The following is an 18,164-nucleotide window of genomic DNA, read 5'->3' as shown; positions in this document are numbered from 1 at the left end:
AGACACGTTGGTGATTGATGCTTTTCCCCCCTAAAAGCTTTGTTCCAATAAAGATATTAACCTGGTTGATTTGTCAAAAACGTTGGATAAAAAAACGTCCCTCATATGCCCTTTATTGCATTGCAGGACATTTTCATTATCCAGCCTCTTAGGCAGCCACATCCAGTCCCGTAAAAAAAAAACGTGTTTTCTGCTCCGTGATAACGGTCTCCGTGGAGACCGTAGGTGTAGAGGGCAGGCGGGGCATGCCTTTCCAGGTCATAGGTCACAGTGGACCATCCTATCATGGGAGAGCAGAGAGCAGGGAGAGCTGTAATGTGCCACCGCACGCTAACACCTGTGCTGACATAATGACTGTTTACTGTGGCTTCAATGTAGCCCTGGAGCTGTTTGTTTGTGTATGTGTTTGTGTGTGTGTGGTGTGTGGTGTGTGGTGTGTCTGTGTGTGTATGTGTGTGTGCATGCAGGTGTGTGGTGTGTGGTGTGTTTGTGTCTGTGGTGTATTTGTGTATGTGTGAGTGTGTGAATGTGGTGTGTATGGTGTCTGTGTACGTGGTGGGTCTGCGTGCACTCGTGTGTGTGTGAGTGTGTGTGTGTGTGTGTGTGTGGTGTGTTTCTGTGCTAGTGTACGCACGCGTGTGTGAGACCCAGTGTATCATTAGAGGTTAATGTGCAGGGTGGCGCTAAAGCCTCAATGATGAGCAGAGTCTGGGCGGAAACACAACCATGAGTTAGAGAGACATGAGAGATCCTGATGAAGGTGTTTGAAGAGCGCAGCCTGCTTATCATGGTCCTGTTAGCCCTCTCCATCTGCGTCACTGTGGTTCCTGACGCGGGGGACATAAGTCCTACAGGAGGGGTTCTGAGCCGGCTCGAGGTAGAGAGACCGAGCAGGAACCTGTCCTGAACAGTCACCCCGAGGAGGAAACCGATACGGTGAGAAGCTTTCGCTCCTTTTCTCCTTTTTTTCCTTCTCGCCGCCCCTATCTGGCTGGACGGTGTCGGCCAATGGTTTCTCTTTGAATAGTTCTGTAGCTGTCCAGTGTGCTGTTGGACATCATGCTGTAATGCTGGATTGAAACATTGCATCGAGACAGTTTAATTTGTGGTTGATCCTCGTGTTTGTTGTTCTCTGGCTGGTCTTCCCGCTGTGGTTTTCCAACATGTCTGCTACTCAGCTTGTTGCATGATAAGGCTTATCAGTTCCAGTCATCCATACCATATGTCATGGAGCAACTTGTTGGATTTCGCGTTAAGCTGCCAAGAAATATCTTTTGTGCGTGCTGAGTTGAAAAGGCACAGTTAGTTATACTGTCAGGGACACCCTTGAACCTTCTGTTGGAGCTAACTGCTGTCTCCGTCCTGGAGCCTGGAGGAGGGTAGGGGCCCACGGCCCTCTGAGCTGCTGCTTGGCTGTGACAGCGCTCCTCCTCTGATGCAGTCTAATTTCATTAATAAACAGATAGCCCTGCCTGGCCAGCTGGACTCCTCAGAGCCAGGGTGATAAATGAGCTCTCTCTGGCCTGGCTGGCTGTGTGGAAGAGAGACTGGGAGCCATCTACTCCCCCGTACTGTAGCCTCCCTCCCTCCCCCCTGCCTCTGCTCTCACTCCACCCCCCCCCACTCCCCTGCCGCCTGGCTGGCATGGAGCCAAGTAGCCCCCAGCCCCCAGCCGTCCGTCTCACCCCCTCTCTGAACACATGAGCTGGGCTGCGGAGCAGACATGGGCGGTGGATGGGCTGGCACATTCCACTGGGCCCAGCCCTGCCTTGCTCTGCTGTGCGCTGCTCTGCTCTCAACGGCTCTTGTTCTGGCCTGCTCTGCTCTGCTGTGCCCCCGCTTGGGACTGCTCTCCTCCTCTCTGCCATGGTCTCCTCTGCTCTGAACTGCTCTGCCCTGCTCAGAGCTGCTTTGCTGTGCTGTGCTCAGTTTGTCACTGCTCTACTCTGGACCGCTCTCCTCTTCTCCCACATGTATTCATTTAGCAGACACTTTTATCCAAAGCGACTTCCAAGAGAGAGCCTTACAAAGTGCACAGGTCCCTTCTCCTGTCTTCTGCTCTGTCGTGGCTGGTGGGAACAGTCTGTAGATTGCCTGCTGTGGCCCAGAGTGCCCAGAGATAGCCCCACAGCTGCAGAGCCTGGTTGGCTGTCTCTGACAGGGGAGGGACCCACAGCGGGGTGTTGATTGACAGATGGGAGGCTCCGGGGGGAGGAGGGTGGGGGCGGGGGGGAGGGGTGTATGGCCCGCCCAGCCTCAGATGACACCCTCGCACACACATTGAAGATGTCCCCGTCAGCGCGGAGAAACATGGCCGAGCTCTGATAGCGGCTCCTGTCTGACTTGCAGCACAGTAAGTGTGGGAATCATTCCGACGAGACACCTTATTGCTTTGTTGTTGCGCCGTGATGTCTGTATGTAGGTGATTCCCCCCCCACAAATCTGCGTATTGAGAGAGACAGGGGAAGGGAAGGAGGGAAGATGCAAGCCTGACCCCCCCGACCCTCGTCCTTGGGGTCAGGGAGCTATCTGTCTGGTCTCCAACCCGACCTCTGTGGTCACACAGGGTCAGGCTACTGGGATTGTGGTCAGAGTATGACAGGATGATTACTGTACTGTGAAGCTTGATGGAGGCGCTGGGAAGAGTTGGTGGTTGGAGTACGAATGTGTGTTTATACTGTGAAGCAGAGTGGGTGGGGAGCGTGTGAGAGTAGGGTGGATTTAAAGTGGTGGTGGATTTGAATGAGGAAAAGTCGCAGAAGTCAGTCGTGTAGAATACTGTCTCCATTGTGTCATTTGGAGTTTAGATAACATGAGTGGCAGTAAACAAAGAGTATCCAAGTGCACAAACGAGGACATTGTTTCTACCTGGGGAATACAGTGCTATTTTGGTCTGAGAGGCAGAAACTGCAGTCTGGCAAAAACAGGCTTGACAGGGTGATGGTTTCACTTTGCTGGTTTCATGACAGACTCGCTGTATCGCTGGGGCCAGAATGAACGGCAAATTCCTGTCCCCCAATCCCTCTGCTCTGCGTCAGGCCTTGACAGATGTATGGCCTAAATAGTGTTGAATGTGTTTTTTATTTATTATTTCGGTCTTGATGCCTCATCCTTTACCCTGGACAGGTTTCCACTGAAGTAGAGAGGGAGGTATGGTGGAGGGGGGGGGGGGGGGTCTCTAGGGGGAGGTGTGGGAGAGGACAGCGAGGGATGGGCGGGGTGGGAAGAGGAGGAGGGAGGGAGAGGGGGGCGGGGCGGTGGGGAGGGGCGGCTGATGTTTTGCTCTGGTTCAGAGCGGTGATCCAGGCCAGCTGTCCGCCGTTCCCTGTGGGAATCATGAACGTGAAGGTTGTTAAAGATATGGAGCCCTGGACACTGCCTGGACTGACTGACAGCAGCTGGGAGGAGGAGGGGGGGGGGGGGGGCAGGGGGGTGGGGGATGGAGCGAGTGAGGGAGGGAGGGACAGACAGAGAAGGCGAGAGGGAAAGGGAGCGAGCTGGAAACGGAAAGGAAAACGAGAGGAGAATGGAAAACAAAGTAGAATGGAATACATGGTTGAGCAGCAGACAACTAAACCTTTGAACTGAATAGACTGATGGGATTAGTAAGTGTGTTTTTATAGCTATAATGAACACCTCAGAACACGAGAGTCCGCTGAAGAGAAGCTCGTTGACTTGGAAATTGACATAGAACTGCACACCTTTGAGAAAGAAGCAGCACCAAACGGCATCAATCATAGGAGCTGTTGCAGACTCAACACTCTCTCCAAATGTTATTCCAGAATGAAATCGGAACAGAAAAATGAATGGGTGCAGACATAACTTTTTTATTATGTCTCAGTCACTTTTCAACAGATCGGGCCTGCAGACATATTTTGGCATGGCTGTGTTTGGGTAATGGCTTTTTTTCAGTCCTGGGGTCTGTCTTCAAGTGATGCCCAGACTAACAGACAGTGGAGGAGTGGTGGGCCTGGTAAACCCAGTGGGAAAGAGCCAACACCTTGAGAAACGCTGCCCTCCATGGTCTCTCTGCCAGAGACGACTCCTCACAAAGTCCTCAGTGACCACACGCTTAAAGCAACAAACCTCAGAGTAAACAGAGGGGAGCCAACTTGAGGCTGGGGAGGCAGAGCCCGGGGCAAAGGCTGAGGTAGAGGCCCAGGCTGGGACGGAGGCTGTTAAAGGCAGAGGCTGGGACTGAGGCTGAGTTAGAGGCAGAGTCCGGGACAGAGGATGAGTTAGAGGCCGAAGCTGGGACAGAGGTTGACTTGGAGGCAGAGTCTGAGGCTGAGTCTGCAGCAGTGAAAGAGGGAAGGACTGACTGAGTGAGTGATTAGAGAAGGGAGCAGGGAAGGAGAAAGGAAGTCAGGTCAGTCCGAATTCTCTGTTTATTGTTATTTTGACATTTGGGTAGATTTATTGAGGCGTCGGGCCCACTCTACCTGCTGCCAATGACGCTATGATCTATACGAGAAACAGACCAACCTAGTAGTAAATGATGCTGAATGTGACCGATCGTCAACGATCCCCATTTCTCTCCACAGAGGCTGAAAGCTGCCCTCGCGCACCACCCGGGAACCATCGCCAACGGCAACATGAACACCATGGGTCACATGATGGACATGATGTCATCGCGGCAGGAGCAAGGGGGCCACCACCACATGCACTCCCACCCTCACCAGCACATGCAGGGCCCTCCCCACGGCTACCAGCACCACGCCCCCCACCACCACCACAGCCACCCCCAGGGGCACGGCCAGGGAGGGCACCATCACCACCCCCAGGGGCACAACCCCCACCACAACTCCCACCAGCCTCACCTCCACCCCGGCCACCCGCACCAGACCTCGCCCCACCATGGGATGCACTCCGGAGGATCACAGGTGAGCCAATCGGGAAAGAGGATCACATCCCACAAGTAGATGACAGGAGCGGCTCTCTTCCCGCCCAAAACCACCCCACGTTTCGCAGCTTACAAATCGGTAGCCACTGAAACCACTTGTTTAGCCCAAATCACCTACTCTACTCTACCGAGACTCAGGGCAGACCCTGGTTCAGAGGCCTCTTACATAGACCATCAAACAGACAGTCATTAGTGGTCTAAAGTCAATTGGGCAGCGGTGGAAATGACCGTACATTCCAGATTCACTGTAAAACACTGGTCAAACACACTTTCCTTTGCCACGGCCGGACTGCCAACTGGTTTCCTGGCAGCGGGCTCTTGGGTCAGTTTTTCCTGTGAGGCTGGTCAGCCACGGGTCAGAGTCAGGGGCCCGCCATGGACACAAAGGTCGCAGAGAGGTCGTAAACTGCCGGCTGTAAAAGGTTTGCAGGGCTCTCATTTGGAAACTGCGACCCACGCCCTGACTCCTCCCAACTCGGCCTGGCTGCCGTTAAGCGGTCACAACGCGGTCCAGGTGTCTCAGGGCAGGGTGGGTTTAACAGCCGTGGTTCTGGTGAGTGGTCAGCCTTAGTTTTAAACTGCAACCTTACACTGTATTCAATGAGTCTTTTCAGGTTTTGCTGCAGTACATACTTAGTCCTGACAATGTGATATGAGTCAACGTCTACTGATGATAGATGCTGCGTTAAGTTATCAGACATCCCGATGACGGCCCGTCAATTCTAATATCCCCCGTTTGCATTTGAGGACTTGACAGTTACTAAGGATCTAGATGTGCGTTCCAAATGAACCATTAAAGCGTTGGAATAACACCCAGTGTATACACAGCAGCCATCAAAGCAGCTTGGGTTTTCCAGGTCCTCGTAAAAAAAAAAATTGGTAACGATCTGAAGCCTGAAAACACTTGACCTTGCCAAGTAACCGTCAGGATCAGTCAGCGGGCATTGGGCTCCAGAAACGGGCCTTTTGACTGGGCGTCTTGGAGCGTTAGTCTGAGTGGAAGTGGGCGGTGGAAAAACGGTGCCCTGACACCTCTTTAACAAGGTGGGCAGGCCAGTGAATCAGCCCTCTCTCTCTCTGGCTCCCGACGCCCACAGGCAGGCCAGCGGGGCTGGGGCGCGGGGCTGGGGCGCGGGGCTGGGGCGCGGGGCTGGGGCGCGGGGCTGGGGCGCGGGGCTGGGGCGGCTGTTGTTTTTAGGGAAGTCCAGACACGGTGGGGCTGCCTGCAGGAGGAACTGGACTGTATGGATGCTTGTTCAGTGGGGGGCTAGAGGCTCAAGGCTCGGGGCTCGGCGGACAGGTGACTGGCTGCTCCCCAGGCCTGTCTGACTGAGAGCCTGTCGAGCTGCAGGCCTGGAGATGGAGGCACAAATAAGGCAGACCAGACCATGTGAGGGTTACTCCATGGAATGAACACCCAGATGAATTTAGTTTGATTGCCAAATGTTCCTAGACCAAATGGTTCAAATGGTATGTTTACTGTAACACGTTGCATACACTTATATCAGATACCTGGGAAATGTGACACATTATCCAAGAATGAGGGTTTTGGGGTTGGTTTAGGTGCAGTTCTATGGGCAAATGTGAAGCCAGCTGTGACATCTAATGATATAAAGGGGCTATTCAAATTCAATTTGATTATCATAGAAATGTCCATTTTCTGGAATGTACAACAGAGCCCAATCGGAGACGTGCGCGTGTGACCCCTGTGACCTCTGTCTCCCTGGGTTACAGATGTCCCCGGCGGCACAGCAGATGCAGCCCACGCAAACCCTGCAGTCTCCACCCCCCAGCGGGGGGCGCCGCAGACGGGTGGTGGACGAGGATCCCGATGAGCGGCGACGGAAGTTTCTGGAGAGGAACCGGGCGGCGGCCACGCGGTGCCGACAGAAGAGGAAAGTGTGGGTGATGTCCCTGGAGAAGAAAGCTGAGGAGCTCACCCAGACCAACATGCAGCTCCAGGTAGAGATACCACTGTGTTTTGTAGCTCTTCAGATCTGATCAGCGTCGGGAAGAAGTGGAGAGAATGTTCCGGGGCGTTCTGACACCCCTACCTTGGAAAACACCTTCCAAACCGACGTGTTTCTTTTTTGTATCCGTTCATCTCGACCCCACAGAGGTTTTCACAAATGTTCCTGATTTGTTTGTTGTTCTTTTTGGAATAAATGAATGCTCTCTGGCACTGTCCCAGTCATGTGAATGGGCTTGTCTTGGTTCAGAGACAACTCACCCACTGTAGCGATGCTGAAATCAGAAAATCAAAAACTTTGAACCCTGCCTGTTATACATACTGTTTCACTTTTTGAAATCGTTTTTTTCAAAACGCATTTCTGAGAAAGATCTTATCTTAATCTCTGGTATGAGGCGTATGGCATTTGTAATTTACTTAAATGTTGTCAGAAGTCAGACAAATGATCATGAGGTTGGCAAGAAAAACATCGACCAAAATGTCCCAATCAAATCGACTCGGTAAAACCGCATCGTTCACGTGTGCTGATAGCAGTCCTGCTCAGTCTTGCTCATGAGTTCCTCGTAACCCAGTTGTGATGTGTGTGTGTGTGTGTGTGTGTGTGTTTCAGAATGAGGTGACCATGCTGAAGACAGAGGTGACCCAGCTTAAGCAGCTACTCCTCACACACAAGGACTGTCCCATCACCACTATGCAGAAAGATTCCCAAGGTTACCTCAGTGAGTAGCCCGCTGCCTCAACACCCACACACACACACCCACACACACACACACTCAGCCAGGCCGAACACACTCTCTCATCCGTGTGCCTTGCTGTGTCACCACCATGCAGACAACCCTGCACGGGTGCTTCAATAATTCCTCCTGTCCAAAGGAGACGGCCAGAGTCAGGCTGGCCGAGGGAGGCAGTTGCGAGGCAGCCCAGCCTTGGCCGCCCTGGCCCGTCCCCGGGTCTGGCTCTCTCGCTCTCCGCAGGCACGTCCTCCTGACATATGGAGGGACCCACTGAGCCCGTGTGGCCAGGCTGGACCCTCGCTGCTCTGCGGCCGTGGGGAAGGTGGGACTGGGCCCGGGACTGGGAGCTGGCCCTCTGGGTCCTCACACAGGGCCCTGTGATTTATTTATTTTCCGCCAGAGCGGAGCGGACCTCAGGGGGGGGGCTCGGCTTCCGTGGGCGGAAGACGTCACCGTGCGGCGCCCGTCCAAACTCCCCGCGTTCGTCCCAGGCTCCCGCTGGCTATTGGACTGTTCCGCCGATGACATCAGAGCCCCACCCCTCAGATATGGATATGGGTGACATTTCCATGTAATTAGGACAAGGCCCCCTCCCTGTGCGGCTTCAGACGAGGAAAATCAGACTCACTTCCCCCTGAGAGAAAAGCTCCTTTATAGGGGAGAGACAGGGCAGAGCTGCCAGCGATCGGGGAGGGACTCAGACTCTGGTGGGCCTTGTCTGTGTGCTTGTCACTGCGAGCATGATGAAAATCGATCAAAGTTTTTTTTTTTTTTTTCAAGGGGTGACTGATTCACTTTTTCAGTTTTATATCAGTCGTTGATGGTTTTTTACATAGAAGTTGACTCTGTATGTGAGACTCAATCCATTGTATTATACTGTACAAATACAAATGTAACAAATATATTTTGGGTAATAATAAAAATGTCTTTTAACTGTGACTAATTTGGAGAGTGTTTTTTTAGATTAGAATAATGATAATGTTTTTGTTCAGAGAGATGTCAGTGTTTGAGATGGTTGTTGTTCATGTACCATAGTTTGAAATCACCATGACCAACTTTGAGTAGACATTTATCCTCTCTCTTTCTCTCTCATCCATCATATCTCACACACATACCTTTCACACACACACACAGACACACACACACAGACACACACACACACGCGCAGGTGGTCCCCTCCTCAGTGAACTGTGTGGTTGTGTCCTCAGGTCCAGAGAGCAGTCCGGCGAGCAGCCCCGGAGCCCCTGCGTGCTCCCAGCAGCAGGTCATCCAGCACAACACCATCACCACCTCCACCACAGCAGTAGGGGGCGGCGGTGTGCACGGCCAGCCCAACCACCGCACAGACATCAACCCCATCCACTAGAGACGAGGGACCAGAGAGACTCGCCCCCCCCATCTCCCCTTGAGGCTGTCGTTAGGCCATGCGCTGCCTCCTCCTTCAGGACCCGTCAAGGGAAAACCTCGGACGCCTGCAAGGCTGCTCTTTATACAGTAGCTATGTATTTTTATAGACCTTATTAACTCATTATTGTCCGTTTTTTTGTCTGTCTGTCAGTTTTCTTTGTTTTTTTTGTCTTTTGAGTTGTCTTGCCTACTTTGTATTCTGCGTTGGTTGTCATTTGTATTTAGCTAAAAAGGGAGTTCGGCTGATTGCGCAGCGTTAACCCGCGTGACCCTGCTGTTGTTGTTGTCGCGTAATACCTCCGGTACTAAACAAACAGGCGTCCGAGCTGGTGAAACCAGGACAGGAGCTCGAGCCTCAGAACGCTGACCCTCCGTGACCCCGCCCCTCCGCCACGTACTCCTCCGTGTGACTGAAGCATGGCTGTCCGACACCCTGTATGTGTCAGACGCGCTGATCACAATGTGTGTGACGGTGTTCTGACTGTTTTAAGGTGTCATACAAGGTGTGTTTATCAGAGGGACTATATGAAGGTTTCTGCCTCCGGCCTGGTGGTTTTGTAACCGAGTTGAACTGTTGCCATGTTTTTAATGACAGGAAAACAAGGCTGGCGTTTTTATATTGAACTAAGCTCTTTTTTCTAGGTAGGTTCTTGACTGTTAACTGTCATTGGTATTCTGAGAGTCTTTTGAACGAACAAAAAACATGATGCTAAACAAATATACCATATGATCAAATGGAAGCAATACGACATCTCAGTATTGATCACGTCCCAAACAGAACCAGCACTGCATAGCAAAGCCAGTGTGGCTGTAAACTGTTGGGATGTGCTTTGCTGTTACGACCATATTGCTCTGCACTGTGATATCACCTCGGCAGCTGAAAGGGTTAGACCAAACTCTTCTGCTCTTCAGGACCAATAGAAGCTTTATCTGAAGGAGGCCTCTCTCACTCTCACTCTCTCTCACGCTCTTTCTCTCTCTTTCTTTCTCTCGCTCTTCTTCCTGTCTGTGTTCTCTCTCCCTCTGTTCTCTCTGTGTTGCTGCCATTAGGATCCAGTTCTCAGGATTCAGTGGCAGACTCCAAACGACCATAACATTCCAATGTGTCTGTGTTCTGTCCTTGTCCTGCCTGTTCTGCCTCAGTGGTGGAGTTCAGATCAGGCAGCAGACAGACATGGAGAGAAATCAGCTGGAATATCAGGTCAGAAATTTGACCAATAGCATAGTTAGTCTGTCAGTGTAATGGAGAAGGATTGAATGATGAGATTTGATGTGTTGTTTTTTTATTCCAAAATTGGCATTTAGCACTGTACTATTTCTAAAATATGTGCAGCTCAAGCCTACTGTACGCTTTCCAAATGTCACATAGTGCCTGAATTACTCTCAATGTTATGTGTTACCATATGCAAGAGTATATTAATTGTTTCATACTGTACATTGTCTTACTATTGACTTAACCATTGAACAAACAAACCCCTAACACGTTGTTTCAAAGTGTCTGCGTTGCATGGATCTGCACAGGGTCCGCTGAAGCTTCAGTCAGTTCTTGTTTTCCACACAAAGGCAGAACCAGCTGACCAGAGAGGAAAATACTGACCCCCTATTTGACCTCTGAACTGTCGGTCCACGTAGCTTTCCTTCAAGCAGGTTGCGATGCATCACTCTCTCTCTCTCTCTTTCTCTCCTCTCTCTCTCTCTCTCTCTCTCTCTCTCTCTCTCTCTCTCTCTCTTTCTCTCTCTCCATCTCCTTCTCTCTCTTAACCCCGGCATGCTTTGACTAAACTCTTCCAGCAGTGAAGCTGCATCCTTTCTTCTGTTTGGATCCCTACAGCTGAGAATGTTGGAACTTGTAGGTTCCCATTGATCACTGTGTTTTTCAGACTAAGCGAGACCACGGAGCTGTCTATGCACTTTGTCCTCTGGGATGCCAGAGGGTAGAATAGCCATATTGAGGTCTCAGAGATCTCAGCGATCCCCATTCACACACCAGCGAGACACTGACCGATCGTCAGCTCTGTAGAGACTGCTTTGCCTTGACTGTGCCTAATGTGTGTCGCACGTGTACCTGAACGAGGAGAAGCAGAGAGCCCGGAGTTCAAATCCCAGACTGTAGCCTTTGTCTTTGGGATAGGCTCAACAAGAGACTCTGATCTGTCACTTCTTGTCTGTCCTTCTAATCTGTACCACAAGGCAAAATCCCAAATGTCCATTTTTGCTCACTGTGTGACTTTTGATCGACAGCATTAGGTGAACTGGAGACTCTCTTATACTCTGGGTGTTGCAACATTGTTTTAGAAAATGCCATTTTAAGGTCTTGTGTAATTCTCGGGCCGAAGTGTTTGTGTTACTGAGGGAACGAAAGGTTTAGATTCTCTTTAAAAGGGCTTCCTTCTAAGAACCTTGGGAAAACACCTTCAAAACGCTCGCCTTATTTCGTCAACTTGTGGCTCCTATTCAGAGAACGTTTGAACTGTTCTTCTGAATCAAACATGCATGCATGGGAAACTATGACGTTGACCTCAAAGCGTATTCAACTGGAATTTTTTATGAAAAAAAAGTTTTCTTGGGCATAACGCTATCTAGACTTTAGTTTTGACAGTAGACACAGGTTGTGCGTTAAGGAAACATGAGCTTTGTCTACTGTAAAGACACTTTCAGGGCAGGTTGAAGGAGTGAAAAACTCAGTGGGCGTGTGTACCTACACATAAATGAAAGTATAAATGTATCATTTTGAATATAAAACTTTAAATTGTGTGTATAGAATGTCATTCATTTCTGTAATCCTGGACATGTAAGGCAACCACCTTTCTTTTTTGAAAGGAGTAGATGTTTGGTACGTGTATGTAAATAATGTTTGCATAGCACTCGCATCCTTTCATTTGTGTGTGTCAAGGAGAATTTGGGCGCTTGCATACATTGTGTCTGTTCTATGTAATGAACTGATGAGAGCACTCTTGCCTGCAAAACTTTGTACATTTTTGTGTCTCCTACAACATTGTCTTGTCTTTGTTTTTTTGCATTTGTACAGATGTTAAATATCACTGCAGCTACTTTACAGTATGAAAATAAAGCACTTGTTCTGTAAAATAACACAACCGACATGTTTCAACTTAACTAATACAATTATTTATAATAGATTTGAAATGGTCATAATATAATTATACAATTGTGGATGTTGCTGAATCAACAGTCTATGGTAAGAATGTGCTGAATGCAAGAAAAACAATCCTCAGGTCAAATTAATAATCCACCTATTGTTTTATACAACACAGATCTCTGATTGTTCATGAAAATGTTGTTTGTTTAAACGATCTATATCAACCATCAAATATTGAATTGTCTAGACTCCTAAATTGATGCCTAATGAAATAGCAAGGTGGTGCACCATGGTACTTGACAGAGTCCCAACATTTATGTGGAGCAGACGATGTCACAATGCCAAACCACCCTAGATAATAGAGCAGTGTTCCAGCCTCTGTGTTTGAGAACAGTCTAGTATCCTGTAGTGGGCTGGCTGACTTCATGTCTTTGTTAGAGATGATCTCCAAAGATTAAAAGGAGATTCTAGGGAGATAGGAAGGTTCTAAATGATGCAGTAGAACGCCTCAGTTGGGCTGCATCCTGGGTTCATAGACATGAAAATATTTCCAGGAGACGGCCAGCACAACAACAAGAGAGTGGATGTCTGCACGGGAATAACGTTGAATAAAGCATACAGTTATGGTTTTCACAACCACACTCTACAGTAGGTCTTGACTTGCTCATAGCAAATACAGTATCAATACGGGTGCATTTCTGTACTAGGATCACTGGTGACCTCTGGTGTACATAAGGATAACTTAACAAATGTATCTAGCGCTGAACGAGTTCCATTTTATTTTATTGAAATAACAAAGCACGTCAACCTCGTTATTAAAAAATATATTGATCACGCGCAACAGTCTTTCCCCACCCAGTACCCTTTTAAAAACATACAATCAAAATGTACTCAATTCAGGCACATCCAGAAAAACAGAGAGCCCAAATGTTAATTTGCAGAACAGGTCATTGAACAGCATTTAGTGATTTCTCAATCTGGAGGCAAAGGAGGATATGTTCATTCACTACGCTTATTTTGGGTGTGAAATAACAAAGTGCAAAATCATCTGCTACTGCTCTTCCTGACATGGCGTCTAAGGGAGGAACTCCAATCCACCGTGTTCCTGTGCAGTCCCACCTCAGAACCAGCCCTGCGTCGAGAGGAACCTGTCAATCATGTCGAACGACCTCTCCGGTTGGTCGTACGGCAGTATGTGTCCTCCCCCGCGTATGATCACCTGTGAGACGAGAGCATTGAAGAGACGCCAGATGTCACGGTCAGAATGGACGACGCCATAAACTAGGGCCAGTGGCTGAGGCACCAACCCAGGCTACAAATACCTCACATCCACCCACCTGGTAGAACTCTCCCACTTGGCGGACGTAGCCTGCTACTTCCGTGTCGGTGGGCTGGATCTTCCAGTGGAAACGCGGAGCTCTCTTGTACTCCTCGGCGCCGGTCCAGTTCACCGTGGGCAGGAAGCGCTCCGTCAGGGGGGCCGCCACGATCACGTCCAGCTGGCCGCTGTAGATCAGCACCTGGGTAGAGACAAAACATACGCAGGGGGGCTTTTCGTGATGCTGCCGGGTCATGGTGGGTCTATGGACTCGGAGGAGCTGGAGAGAGAGAGCCGCTAATGCTATACGGCTCGCTAGCCATTTTCAGAGCCCAGTGTGGCTCTGCCTACTGTGTATCACCTCTCTGGTGCCGCAGTAATTTCTGTCAGTTTCCACCGTAAAGCACATATCGGTAGGATAGATGAGAGTTGGATGAATGTGAATTGGGATAAAAGCTCAAATAATTCATGTAGTTGCATCACACTATATAGCAGTCACACAGTCCATTCCCAGTAGATATGCATTAGAAGGTGTCCCCTGCCCATGTGTTTACCCTGTAGTTGTCCATGAGCACGCCCAGCCAGGGTTTGACGCTTTTCATGACGTCCTCCAGCAGGTGTTTCTCCACCAGGGAGCCGTCATGGAACGTCAAGTTCCCCACGTGGATCGAACGGCGCACGGCGGGCAGCGTCACAAACTGGGAGAAATACTCCTGGTCTTCCGGCTCCTGGACAACAAGACAAAACCATGGGGGTGAGATCCTCACAAAGTAGTGGAGTCTGACTGTGTGGTGAGCTGGATGGAAACAGGGATGGTCGAGAGAGACAGAGAGACAGAGACAGAGAGACAGAGAGACAGAGAGAGAGAGAGAGAGAGAGAGAGAGAGAGAGAGAGAGAGAGAGAGAGAGAGAGAGAGAGAGAGAGAGAGAGAGAGAGAGAGAGAGAGCGTGCCTGGGGAGGTTTGTCTTCACCTGGCACTGCATGTAGTTGTAATAGTTGGTGCAGCCCGTAGCATTCTGGAAGAAGGAGGGGTACGGTTGCACATCTCCGTTCAGCAAGCTGTCGAAGACCTACGAGGTCGGACACAAAACACGCGTGAACATCCCGTCGGACGTGACTCCCGCCTGACGTTCTGCGTGGCTCACGCACAGGCTCAGAGAGACACCCGAGTGTCCCCTACCTCGAAGGCTTCCACCCATTTCTGCTGCTGGATGAACTGCACCCCGGTGTCTGTTTGCTGGATGACATACTCCCTCTGCAGCTCGTCAACCATGCCTGTCTGGTACAGGAAGTCCGCGTAGCCGCCCAGCATCTGAGACCACAAAAGGATGCGCTTCAGTTTCCTGTCACGCCTCGTGATCTTGTGAAGAATCGGATCAAGTCGGGTCACAAGCGGATGATGCAGCGGTGGGATTGTTCAATCTTACGAGCTCAGGGTCGCACAGGCCATCTCCGATCGCCACACCTTGAAAGTTGATCTTCACCTTAGCTGAGGGATTGTTCTTATGGATGTAGTAACCAATGGCTGGAACATACTTTCCTGCATAGGACTACAAACATGGAGTGGCATTAAATGATGTCTGGTGAAATTAAGCGAGCAAAAAAAAAAAAAAAAGGGTTAAATGTAATAATGATGGGAAATGAAGTAGTAGGACAAAGAAGGCAATAATGACCTCTCCAGTGGCATAGAACTCATTGGACTGATACTCTGGAAAGATCTGGAAGAACTGGGTCAATGCGCTGAAGGAGGAAGAGAGATGGGACAACAAAAGACACAGATGCACAATCAGTGATAGAAGAAGCACAGCATGGGCCTCTACAGATGCATCCAAACTGGTCTCACCTGTAGAGATCTCTGCCGACATCATCCTGGTTCTGAGCAAAGCCTCTGTCATCGTCCGTGAAGCTAAAGCCTGTCCCTACCTTGGGAAAAAACCCCAACAAGGTTCACTCTATGGAGAGCTGTGTTACACCACAGCTTATTAAAGCAGTTCTACAATGTAAGACACTTACTGGATTGTCAATGTACACAACCGAGTATCTAGATGTCCACGGATAGTCTCTGAAGCCCACTGAAAAATCCATGGCAGGCCAAAGACAAACTGTTATTAATCGGTATTAAAAGCAGCATATAGTCAATATAGTAGTAAGACTATTATGTTACCTGTAAGGTTCTTATAAACCATGTAAGGTCCATGTTCAACAAAGAGTCCAAACATTGAAGTGCCCCCTGGGCCTCCTTGTAGCCATAGAAGGACTGGGGCCGTTTCTGGGGTTTCCTAAAAGGAAGCAGGGACAGAGTGGATTAGAGGAACACTGCCATCTTGTGGTGAAATGAGAGAGGTGCAGACAAGTCTGTCCAGTCACTGTTAATGAGTTCTAGAGTCATTAGCTGTAAGCTGTAGCTGTAAACATGCTCACACTGACAGTGGTTGTACCTTGGCACTTGGTAACACTCAGATGTGCAATCATAATAAAACACCAATGTACACTAGTATTCCTCACAAAATGGTGAAAGCTAGACAAACTGGTTTTTCCTTATCACTGTTGGAAGGCAAGTGGGCCTGGGTAAAATGGCAGCTGCGCAGATCAGTATGTTACAGTACAGTACAGATGAGTAGTAAATTATGGTAGAATACAGATCAGTATGTTACAGTACAGTACAGATGAGTAGTATATTATGGTAGAATACAGATCAGTATGTTGCAGTACAGCAAGACCAGCATGTTACAATCCAGTGCAGATCAGTATTTTACAGTGGGTCTCCAGTATAGATGTGACAGTACAGTACCTGTGCAGGGAAGAACCAGAAGTAGAGGTTGCTGTTGTATTTCTTGTTGACGGTGAGGTATCCAGCATAACTCTTGACATTGGCTCCAGGCAGAGGTCCCACAAGACTCAACTTCCTGGCTGGAACAAAACAAGTCAGACACCCCAGTGTGTAATATGATGCATCAAATATAGCTGGACTTGCAATTGATTCACAATTCTGTAATTCAATATTGTAAGGAGCTTGATAACAACCATGACACAACATGGAGGAGGTGACTGTACAACAGACAACGTACAACTATAGGAGATTTTAGCTTAATTGTTCTGTCTACTGCAGCATACCCTCGTCGATGTTTCCCTTTTCAATGTATGGGGTGAGAAAGAGCGGCGATCCAGGGTCGGCTCCTTTGTGTTCGCTGACACGGTGAGATTTTCGGCAGAAAAAACCCGAGCATCCCCTTGACTGCGTCGACTCCAGGACAGTCAGCAGCAGGAGAAACCTCAGCGTTTCCTTCAACATTCTGACAGACTAGTAACGGGAGACAAGTTACAGAGCCTGTTGTATGTCGTTTTTGTTTTAAACATTGAAGATCATATGACCAAACCAACATGACGGGACTAGTCTTGACAAAATGCTATTGGGGTTCGTTTACACCACAGATGGAGACTGTTTCAGAAAACAGTGGTCGATACACAATTCAGAGGCGATGCTAGGTTTGTTACTTAGTTGCGCATTCATTTACCGAGCCAAGAGCACGTTATAATTGTGTAAACAATTCCATTCAGTTTTTCATTTAAAGTTGGCAATGGGTTAGTTTGCCTTTAGTGAATGAACAGCATATATCAGAAATGTAAATACCTTATGACCTGGATATCTTCCTAGGGGTTTAGCTCATTTGCAGGATCTTCGTCTAAGCAAAACACTTCCCTTTGTCACATGATCATATTGATGGTTTAAAAGTCATGTGACAAATGGTCTCTTGCGCAATTGGAGGACCACATTTGTTTGGTGCGTTTCCGCTTCCTAAATTTCTAGCCTCCACATGCCCTTACTCTGTGCTATACATACACACCTTTCTGAAAGAAAACTTCTGACTTGTGTTATCTAGTGCAAGTTCTAAATGGTCTGTTTATTCGTAAATTTTGTACAGTATTAGAGTTGTCCACATTTTTGTAAATCTTGTAGCCTATTAGCTATCAATAAAAAAATATGGACGACTGAAGCATTCGACTGGTAGCCTACACCAAATTAGTCGAAATTAAATAACTCCACGTAAATACTTAGGCTAAATACAGAAATACATGAATGTTCGATGTTATGTAGCCTATAAACAATGTGAGAATAATTGCCACATTAGCCTATCAACGCCAGTTTCAAGGCACTACGAAATAAACGGAGATATGAATTACGTGTTCATCCATAGTCTGCATGCCGCTTGCAACACAGATAACTAGGTTTACAACCTGTCCGTGTGACATGAATTTCATAGCATTTGGTTTATAGTAACATTACTTTTTTTTGTTAAGAAACACTATCAGTACGGCAGTAATGTCAGTGGGCGAGGTAGTCATAGGTCATGACTCATGAATGTAAAATGGTATGAAGAAATACATGATTGAGAAATATAATTATCAGTAAGACTATTTTGAAATTAATATGACAACATTAACTTCTAAATTAATATGATAACATTAACATCTATGAGACATTTTGAAAGTATTTCATGCCATTTCAGGCCTACCTGACGTTATTTAAAGAAGTCAGGGTATTTTCACAAAGATTGTCTCGTATTTTGTTGAGTTACAATTAGTCATTTAGCAGACGCTCTTATCCAGAGCGACATACAGTGAGTAGCAAGGACAATTAGGGTAAAGTGACACAAAGTCATTTTGCACAGCCAGGAATCGATCTGGCAAACTTCTGATCACCAGCCTAATTCCCTTACTATTCCCAATTCCCCCT

The 18,164-nt window shown here is 48.5% G+C and overlaps 2 protein-coding genes across 3 annotated transcripts in view; one reads left to right on the top strand and one right to left on the bottom strand.

Moving 5' to 3' along the window:
• creb5b (cAMP responsive element binding protein 5b) overlaps positions 1–12,256 on the top strand; it is a 42,363-nt gene extending 30,107 nt beyond the window's left edge. The window contains exons 7-10 of the mRNA XM_084703153.1: positions 4,545–4,883; positions 6,638–6,865; positions 7,483–7,591; positions 8,815–12,256. Coding sequence (XP_084559279.1) covers positions 4,545–4,883; positions 6,638–6,865; positions 7,483–7,591; positions 8,815–8,972 — 834 coding nt within the window. The 3' untranslated portion in view covers positions 8,973–12,256. The remainder of the gene's footprint in view (positions 1–4,544; positions 4,884–6,637; positions 6,866–7,482; positions 7,592–8,814) is intronic.
• A 608-nt stretch (positions 12,257–12,864) lies between these two features.
• cpvl (carboxypeptidase vitellogenic like) lies at positions 12,865–17,167 on the bottom strand. Of its 2 annotated transcripts, XM_084703165.1 has the most exons (13): positions 17,061–17,167; positions 16,544–16,730; positions 16,221–16,339; positions 15,594–15,708; positions 15,443–15,501; positions 15,273–15,352; positions 15,103–15,169; positions 14,857–14,979; positions 14,610–14,741; positions 14,401–14,499; positions 13,983–14,156; positions 13,448–13,630; positions 12,865–13,329 (listed from the first exon to the last, which is right to left on the bottom strand). In XM_084703165.1, exons 2-13 carry the CDS (start codon positions 16,719–16,721, stop codon positions 13,231–13,233), a joined length of 1,428 nt encoding a protein of 475 aa, XP_084559291.1. In that variant the 5' UTR covers positions 16,722–16,730; positions 17,061–17,167; the 3' UTR covers positions 12,865–13,230. The 2 variants fall into 2 exon arrangements, with proteins under 2 accessions (XP_084559291.1, XP_084559299.1); XM_084703173.1 differs by lacking the exon at positions 17,061–17,167 and having other exon boundaries at positions 16,221–16,335; positions 16,544–16,665.
• Positions 17,168–18,164: the final 997 nt, after the last annotated feature.

This window comes from Hypomesus nipponensis, chromosome 2 (genome assembly GCF_054491055.1).
Source record: "Hypomesus nipponensis isolate SF chromosome 2, ASM5449105v1, whole genome shotgun sequence".
Taxonomy (NCBI): domain Eukaryota; kingdom Metazoa; phylum Chordata; class Actinopteri; order Osmeriformes; family Osmeridae; genus Hypomesus; species Hypomesus nipponensis.
Note: the sequence above shows the minus strand (reverse complement) of the source record. Positions and strands in the feature narration are given on the sequence as shown.

Coding starts and splice junctions, on each gene's coding strand:
- cpvl (XM_084703165.1), bottom strand. CDS start 16,721: ATGTTGAAGGAAACGCTGAGGTTTCTCCTGCTGCTGACTGTCCTGGAG. Junction 15,502..15,593: donor GGTTTATAAGAACCTTACAG/GTAACATAATAG, acceptor TGGATTTTTCAG/TGGGCTTCAGAGACTATCCG. Junction 13,330..13,447: donor AAGTGGGAGAGTTCTACCAG/GTGGGTGGATGT, acceptor CTCGTCTCACAG/GTGATCATACGCGGGGGAGG.